At 40.0% G+C, this 9640-nt stretch overlaps 1 protein-coding gene across 1 annotated transcript; it reads left to right on the top strand.

The window, feature by feature from the left end:
- The first annotated feature begins 2031 nt into the window (after positions 1–2031).
- On the top strand, positions 2032–8661 carry LOC109871920 (Krueppel-like factor 6). The gene is made up of 4 exons (XM_020462950.2): positions 2032–2534; positions 4476–5037; positions 5978–6101; positions 6315–8661. The coding sequence occupies exons 1-4, from the start codon at positions 2433–2435 to the stop codon at positions 6364–6366; spliced, it is 840 nt and encodes a 279-aa protein (XP_020318539.1). The 5' UTR covers positions 2032–2432; the 3' UTR covers positions 6367–8661.
- The last annotated feature ends 979 nt before the right edge of the window (positions 8662–9640 follow it).

Genomic DNA, 9640 nt, shown 5'->3' with positions numbered 1-9640 from the left:
TCATTAAGGGTTATTCATTGTGGAAGATTCAATGGATCATCTAATTTAATTGAGCATTTAGTCACAAGCTAGTCTTGGCGTCATTGAGTTACGACTCAAGCTCTTTTACTTGTTTATTCCCCAAACAGATGGTGAAGTTGAATCCATTCCAAGCAGATTATACTTGTCTCATGATGACACAAATAAATGGTACCCTTAAAATGTGTTTATCTTGTCAGTTTCCTGAGATTCTCAGGACAGGTGAATTTCAATCTTAAATCTAATACATTTTTGAACATCAAATCAAAGTCTACATAATGAATGTTTGTTGAGCAAAATGATCATTATTAGGCTAATAATGGCAGCCTCAAGTAAAAACCCACAATCTCTTATGGCAAAATCTGATGCTGAGTGTTGCAAATATGCCTACAGCTGAGACTGACTAAAGAGACTCAGTAGGGCAAAGGGTAGAAGGCAGCAGACTGACTAGGCTGGTGGATGAGACAATGGGTTTCTGTTCCAAAAATGTTGTTTAACGAAGCTCTCTTTAACTTTTCAATGTGCTTGTTTGTTTTCCTGGAATTCAACTTTATCCCAGATCTTATGCAATTCTTCAGATACGTTTTGCACCCATATAATGTTTGACTATTTAGCTGAAAACGTTTATATTTAAAAAATAAAAATAAAAATAATAATAATATCTATTATATTCGGTTGTTTGTTGGGACATAATGTAGATTATCATTATATTCATGAAATCACCAATTAGCTCATATTGTACAATATGCAAAGCAATGCAAAACATATTTTTGCATGAATGTCAATGAGCCTCCATTTGCTTATCATACATGCTATGTTTTTCTAATTGAATGATTGATCCTATAATTTCATTGGCCGACTGTTTCTTTAAATACTGGCACTTTGTTTGAGATGTGGCCCCCCTGGGGGAAGTTGCCATGTGTCTGCATAAATATGTAGGTATTTGATTTGAAGGTGAATGAATGTTTAGGTTGTGCTTCCCTCGACCGTGCACAATGGGAACCTGTTTTTGTTTGTATATTTCAATCTGTTCTACTGTGTGCTCCTTGTCCTTTGACTAGGCTTAAAAGATAGAACTCTGAGGTTTTGACTAATGTTGAAGGACAACATTTTTTGTTGTTGTTGAAACTTACTACCTGTTCACATCTTTATTTTGCCACTTTATGAACCTGTATGTACTGTACATATGTTTGGCAGAGCTCGATATTATCTTGTTTAAACCTGGGGTGGTCTAGGATTAGCTACATTTGTTCCTCTTCTGCCTCACAAATGCCAGGATATTTATGACTGTCATTCTAGAGCAGTGATCTTTTATTAGAAATGTTTATTAAGCTTAGTGCCTAGGTGGGCTATATTTACAGTAGGCAACTCAATTGATCTTTCTCCACAACCTATATTCCATCTGAGGAAAATAATCAACAAGATGGAATTATAAGGGTCTGATATAGGCTGTTTTAAAGCTTCCCTGCATGATGGTAGTTTTTCTGAATAGACTAAAATAACCAGGGGGACAGGAGCAACATCAACTGGGTCTGGGATAATCCCAATGACATTATCAGCTGGGGCTGCTATTTAATCAAACATACACTCACTGTCCAATCACTGAAATGTATATTTTAATCTAAATTGTGTGACAAACTCATGTTTGCAAAGTTATTACATTGGCCACTGTTTTCCACAGTGTCTCTTTCCGAAATGGTGTTGATTGGATGCCACCCCTTATATTCCGTCCCATAGGCTGGTGTTCCAAGCTGTGTAAAATAGATTGTCTGTTAGTTCAGTCACAGTGACATAAGTATTGAGTAAACTAATGCATGATACTTGTTAAAATATCAATACAAACACCAGAATAGATGTAAAGAAATGATTATATTTTAAAACTTGTGCCATAATAGTCAGCTGTAACCAACAGCTTGGAAGGTAAGCTGAAATCATACTATACCGACAGAAATGTGGATTCTTCGCTTTAGTAACCGTGAAAACTTTATATACTGCTCTAAAAATAGAGCCCACATGGTCCAATGGGAATGAAGGAGTATTCAGTCATCGCACCAACCATATCACAGAAGATCGTCAAGGTGGGCGGGTATTACACATTGGCTAAACGATTGGTCAGTATCACGAAAGCGTAATGTAATCACGTGGGGAAGGCTGGCTGTAAGATTTTGAATAGGGAAGTTTACAGTGTCGACGGACTTTCAGGGAGTTCACTGTTTGCTATTAGAGCAAGCAAGAAAGAAAGAGCGTTCCCCGAAGAACACTGGAAGGCGATAGTCAGACCTACTTCTCTCAACTTTTTTACAACAGCATATCATACATGCTAAGACATCGAAGACGCACGTTTAAAAAAAAAAAGACAATTCAACTACCTTGAATTTTGGGTGTAATTGCAGCTGCATCTATATAGGAGCGAAATGGATGTTATTCCTATGTGCAGCATTTTTCAGGAGCTCCAGATTGTACATGACACCGGATACTTTTCAGCTTTACCATCTCTCGAGGAGTACTGGCAGCAGGTATTTATATTTGTGAATAGTCCTATTTTTGACAGAGAAACACTAAAATGAATGAAACATGTTTTCCACATCGCAGTAAACTTGTGCGCAACTGCAGGTTGCTGTCAGTGGAGAGGCAAGCTGTCAGGAATGCAAAACAACAAAGTTTTACTATTTGGACTTGTAGCACGTTCTTGACACCGTAGTAAATTCCATTCACGTCTTTGTAACAACTCAAGCATGGATGCACGTTGCAATTATATTAGTTACGCTAATGGCCTAGTCCAATGCGTGAACCACGACACATTGTTTTTATTCCGTTTTAGAGACGACTGATGCGTCATCGTGAAAATAGTGTGTGTGTCTGTGTGCGCGAGAGAGAGCTCGTATTTGGAATTAGCGGAGACGAGTATGTGCGTCTTCAAATGATTTTGTTAAAAATTACCACCATCTCTGTCAACATGTGTTTTCATATGAATGACATAATATTCGAGAAACTAGGTATTATTTTTCTGCTGGGTGATTAAAGTGAATTTGCTACACGGTGTAGTTTCCCTTGCATTTGCGGGCTTGGGGCTGTTCACTCTCCATGCGGTCTGAGGCATTTAAAGCTCGCCAGAGATTCATTCTGCCCTGTTGAAAATAAATGTTTGCAATGAATACAAAGTATTTTTTTAGGTTTACCAGAAATCTATTACATAACAACTTACTCTATAATGTATATTGCTTTTAACTGATGTTTTCTATATCCAAATAGTTTGAAATTAATTCATTATTAATATTGTTACTTTTGAATATATTAAAGTTAGTGGTCACTTTCGGGTTGTCACGCTTTACGGAAGAGTCCTTACTTCCCTTTTAGAATAAAAAGAAGTCCATAAATGTATGTAGCTCTTGCGGTATTCATAAATAAAGCTTTTTATGGACCTGCTTGAACCAGGCCTACCTCCTCCATTCCCTTGTGTGCCATGTTATTTCTAGCAATGCCACTGGATGCCTTATTAAACCCACATTATGCTGAATAATTGATACATTTAAAATATCTACAAGCACTTCCCTAACACACAGGGGCCCCTGTAGCATATGTAAATTATATAATTGTGCATGATGACAGCTATGCTGGAGGAAAGAGCACCGCCACCAACTGAGTAATTTCTTCTAAGGAAATGTTTACTAACCTTCCCTGATCTAGTCCGCTTCTTAAAAGGCATCCTATTCCCTATATAGTGCACTACTTTGACCACTACCCTGTGGGCCCTGGTCAAAACTATTTCACTATGAAGGGAATAGGGTGCCATTTGGGAAGCAGCCATAGTTCTGGGGACACCCGTTACATGCACTCCACTGCCTTCAGAATTGTACATTGTCTATATATGTACTGCATAGGTTGTTTATATTCCTGTTTCCTACATGGTTTACTCATTATCCTCTCCTCCATCTGTGGGTGTATATATGGATTGTTTCCTACATGGTTTACTCATTATCCTCTCCTCCATCTGTGGGTGTATATATGGGTTGTTTCCTACATGGTTTACTCATTATCCTCTCCTCCACCTGTGGGTGTATATATGGGTTGTTTCCTACATGGTTTACTCATTATCCTCTCCTCCATCTGTGGGTGTATATATGGGTTGTTTCCTACATGGTTTACTCATTATCCTCTCCTCCATCTGTGGGTGTATATATGGGTTGTTTCCTACATGGTTTACTCATTATCCTCTCCTCCATCTGTGGGTGTATATATGGGTTGTTTCCTACATGGTTTACTCATTATCCTCTCCTCCATCTGTGGGTGTATATATGGGTTGTTTCCTACATGGTTTACTCATTATCCTCTCCTCCATCTGTGGGTGTATATATGGGTTGTTTCCTACATGGTTTACTCATTATCCTCTCCTCCATCTGTGTGTGTATTTGGGTTGTTTCCTACATGGTGTCCTCATTTTTCTCTTATCCCATCAGACATGTCTGGAGTTAGAGCGGTACCTCCAGAGCGAGCCCTACGTCTCGGCCACAGACGTCAAGTTTGAGACGAGCCAGGAGGACCTCTGGATGATCCTGGCCCGTGGGGACAAGGCCGAGTCCGACCCAAAGATCCTAACTCACATTAAGGAGGAAGACAATCAGGAGGCCAACAGCTTAAACTCCGACGCCAGCAGCGAGGCGTCCGACGGCTCCGATGACCTCTCCCCTACCCTCGACTTCACCTCCAACCCACTGAGTGACATTATGGGAGAGGACCTGAGTTCTACTGTTATCAGTACTCCACCATCTTCTCCTGAGGTGAGCAAGGAGGCCTCCTCCATATCCTCCCAGGTGTGGAGCGGTATACAGACCGTGTTACACTCACCTGGGAAAATACAGACCGGGGGCATTGGTGGACGAACGGCCGAGAGGGGAAGCTTAGCCAATGGAGAGGATTCTCCAGATGGGAGGAGGCGGGTCCACAGGTGTCATTTCAATGGATGCCGTAAGGTCTACACGAAAAGTTCCCACTTGAAAGCACACCAGCGTACACATACAGGTAAATTGTTGATTGTGTACAGGTAAACTGCATGACCCAACAACATCTCCTCCCATTCAAGTGTATATGTGGATTTAAAAGAGCAGAATCTCTGAGCTATTAGACCAGGCCCTAGTCTAATATTATACAGGTAATGTATGCCAGTCCAGAAAGACTGGTGGTGGGTGTTGTTACCCACATACTAATACTGTTGTCACAGCAGAGAGGCCTTGGAAGAGAAAATCCAGACCAGCTGGTTGTCTCCTCAGTATTCGGAATCTGCAGCCATTTACTTTACAAAGAACATTCAGAAAATTTTACATATTCATAGGCTTACAAGAGTATTTGTTTTTTATTTCTACTCATGAATTTGGTCTCTGCATTCTTGGAATAGTTCACTAGAAGGAAGGTCTAAACTGTGAACTAATTCCCACAGCAGCATTGACTTCACGTTAACTAAGGGGGGTAACATAGCAACCTTTTGTGGGCATAGCCAAGCCAGCCATAGAGGATGTGGATTGGATCTTGAAAGCAGATCACATTTCACCATGGGAAAAGAAAACGACTGAATCATTTAAATTTAGAGTGGTGGGAATTTTACATTTACAGTTATTCCTTTCTGAGTTATGTGAGCAGTTGTCCCCCATCACCTCTGACCTCTTGCTGTTTACAGCTGTCTTGCACATGAGTACGGTTCCAACATTCCAAACCAGAGCTAATGGAATTTTCACCGTTAGAAACCGTCTACATTTATCCCTTCTCACCCGCCCACCGGAGTTTGCTTAGTCAACTATTGTTAAGCTGTACATCACAGCTCATATTTACAAGTTGTAGTACTCTATCTAGTAGTATGTAGAACCTATAGTATGTTATGTCTATTTCTGATTTGAAACATAATGGAGCACTGCCCTTCATGCTGTCTTTTGACACAGAAATAATATCATTTGTTTTCTGTTTGCAGGTGAGAAGCCTTACAGGTGCTCATGGGAAGGCTGTGAGTGGCGTTTTGCAAGGAGTGATGAGCTAACCAGACACTTCAGGAAGCACACTGGGGCAAAGCCATTTAAATGCAGTCACTGTGACAGGTAGGAGAAGTGTTTAGGGATGGATTTATCTTTGTTTGTTTTAAATGTTTTATTGAGAAATGTTGAAAATGTCATTAACCATTTTTAAATGTTTGGGCAGCTAAGGCAAATCCATGCATCTGAAATATTGACTTGAATATTACTGCTGTTATATCAGTCTCTAACCTATTCTAAAAATGCTGAGACTAATTTGCTTTCTCTTTCTCCTCGCAGGTGTTTCTCTCGCTCGGACCATTTGGCGCTTCACATGAAGAGACACATCTAAGAGCTGGGTCCCAGAGCGGTGTTGAGGGATGGTCCTGACGGTCTCCTAACCTGCCTGTGGGGAGGTGCAGTGCCCTGAGAGGGGAGGAAGGTGAACAAGGGGAGTGTGCCCCAGTAAAAGCATGCAGGCAATTTCTGCACCATACTTAGTACCTCCAAGACCTCTCGGAGGAAAGAGCTCTGAAAGGTCGACACATTCTGGAAAAAGAATCACGGAAACTACCAAGGATGATGGAGAATGAAGAGATCCGCTAGAGAGAAATAAGAAAATGTCGAGGACAAGAAATAATGTTTTGTCTTTGTATGGTGTCTGATGCTTTGTGGAGTTAGTTCCTGGTCTGGACACATGCAGCGATACTACTCCAATAAACGTGTGTTTCTTGTGAGCTTGTGAGAATGCCTGTGACTGAGTGCCTGCCTGTGGATATATTACTATTAAGTGTATGGTTGTGAGCTGAATGGCGTTGAGGGGATGTTGTGGGCTGGGGGTTTGTCTCGTTTTGTGGTAATGAATGAATGCAAGCAAAGGTGTTGTGCTGTTGTGTGGGGCATTGGTTGAATCTAGGCTGGGTTTGGCAGTGTGTGTGTCCGAGCCGCCAGTTTGAGGTTTGAGATAGAGCGCCCCCATCTGAGAGGAGGTGGTAGGACACTCTTAAACGAGGTGGGGAGGAGGGAAGCGGATTGTTTGGCGCAGATATAAATTGTGCAATGTATTAAGTAGCGCGTCTCAAAGTTAATGCTACCAAGCTCATTTGTTGTCCATTGTGTAAGCTCTGTATCTAATGGTTGTACACAACATTAATACCTTCATTATACCAGAAGTTGCATGATCTTGGGTTTGTTTGTCACTCGATGAGTTATAATGATGGCAAATCCCAATAACAAGCAGCTATACATCTGTTTTACACCATAGATACCACATTATTGTACAGAAACATGTAGCAGTGACTTATTTCCTTTTTTGTGTGTCTGGAGATATCACTATTGCTTGGCAACTGTCTTGATCATGGAATAGTTTCTATTCTGTTTAAAAATGAATTTCTTTATTTTTGTTCTCTTGGTCTACTCTTTTTCTATATCTGTAAATGCACTGTTGACCTTTAATGATGCCTTATGTAAGTGGCCTTGTCCAGATAAATAGATCACTCACATGGGGGGTTGAAATGCAGTAGTGTATGATTTGAATAGCTTTGTTAAGGCGCCGATTCATATGGCCACACCTTTTGCCCTTGTCTAGGTCAGTCTCAAAACTTGAATAAAAGTCCGCTTTATACTTACTGACATTTTACATTTCTGTGCATCATTTGTCAACATACAGTATCTATCCATTAGGACAAAATCTAAATGTTTTTAAAATGATCCTTGAGCCGAGACACAATTGTAGAGCACTTGAAACAATTGCATTTGAAATGGTTTACTACTGTGTAGTAGCATAATGTGGTATGTTATGCTCTTAAAATGAAATGTGGGATGGTAAATTGGGTAAGTTATTGTCAATTATAGAGTCTCCTAGTTGGTTGGGGGGGGTTGAGTTCTCGTGACATTTGATCTGCTCGGCCACGAAGGCCTTGGTAAATTAAGATTGATTGCAAATAACCAATTCTGGTCAGGCCATGGTATGTTTAGTGTCTGTTGAATTGTTAAACGCTTACCTGACATGAGTACTCTCAAACTGACAGTGGATGCTTATTGACCTGCATGGACGTCCTTGTTTTAACACCATACCATTGTACAGTACAGTTGATCTGGTCAACAGTACTGTTGGAAAGTCTCCTTTTAAAATGTACTTTAAAATGTACATTGTGGATATCAAACCATGCAAAATGTCTTATTTAAAAATAGTTTTTTTCAAAGAAGCTTATATTTTGCAGGGTAAGGGACCAAACAAATCTAAATTGTGCAGTTTGTTTATGAAAAACAAAGACCAGGACACATTTAACTTGAGAGTACTAATGGCTCAACAAACAAAACAAATGATGTATTGTTTACTTCTGATAGTCTGCTACAGTGTTGGAGAATGATTGACATTTTCTAGCTTGAACGGGGAATGATTCAGTAAAGAGAAATAAAACTGATTGTTGGAGGGATTACACACTGAACAGCTTTCTATAATCAAAATCAAAACTGCAAATTGTCAGCCCTATCTTTAACTAAAGTATCTTTATTGATGGAAAAAAAGGTTTCTTTTTGTTTGATTAATGGCATGTTTTTTTTATTTCAAATTGTTTTGTAAAATAGTTATTTCTGTATGAATGTATTTTTTATTGGAGTAATGATTAAAAAAAAATCTCAAATATTTTGGTGTTTTTGTTCTACCTGCTTAATGAGCTCTTACAGTAACTTGAGTGCAATGAAGGTAAAGCTTTTCAAATGTACTCCTTCAGTTTCCTGTCATGTTCAGATCCACCTCACTGTATAGTCAGCTACGTAGGCTACTACCTTTTGGTTACTGGCCCAATGCTTTAACCACTAGGCTACCTGCCATAATAATGAATGTTAGTTTAGTTTGGGCTCTTAAAATCAAATAATTAAATTGAGACTGAGCTGTGTATAGTAATAGCAGTATGCCATGCAGTATCACAGACAGCGATGGTCCAGTATGTTCTCATTTCATTATCATGCAGTTTCTAGCACATATAATTAGACTGGTCAGAGGTTCCATTAATGTTATACTCATTACATTTCTATGTGGTATCATTTTAACACGCCACTGTGCTCTTAACACTAGCAAAAGATCGAGCACATCCTTCTCATGCATATCAAACTGGATCTTCCCAGCCAAGGTCTACTAGTAGAACGAGAACCTCCACAAGCTTAAAACTAGACCATAGTGCATCCCTAGCATTCAACCACACTAATAAAACCTGTGTAGCAACATTGAGGGATCCAGTGCAGTCTGTCACACTGCGACAATGGTAGAGACAATGGCACCAGACTGCCTGCTTGGTCTCCGATGCTGCTGCTATGGGTTAAGTTTAGTTATGTAAGACATAGGCTGCTTCTCAAATATCACCCTTTTCCCTATTAAGTGCACTACTATTGACCAGGGACCAGAGTGGTCTGGTCAAAAGTAGTGCACTATACAGGGACAAGGTGCCATTAGGGATGGAGCCCTAACTGAGATGTGGGGATATTTGTTTCGAGTTCAAAGTGTACTGTGTGTAAATGAATAATGGGCCCTTTTAATAGGCCGTGGTAATGAGCTGCTGTACATCAGAGGAGAAGAGGACCCAGGGGGGATGCAAACGCATGAAGGCACAAAGTATTTGAACCCA

Source organism: Oncorhynchus kisutch, linkage group LG27, assembly GCF_002021735.2.
Source record: "Oncorhynchus kisutch isolate 150728-3 linkage group LG27, Okis_V2, whole genome shotgun sequence".
Taxonomy (NCBI): Eukaryota; Metazoa; Chordata; class Actinopteri; order Salmoniformes; family Salmonidae; genus Oncorhynchus; species Oncorhynchus kisutch.
The sequence above is the reverse complement of the archived record's forward strand: the minus strand, read 5'-3'. Positions and strand labels throughout refer to the sequence as shown.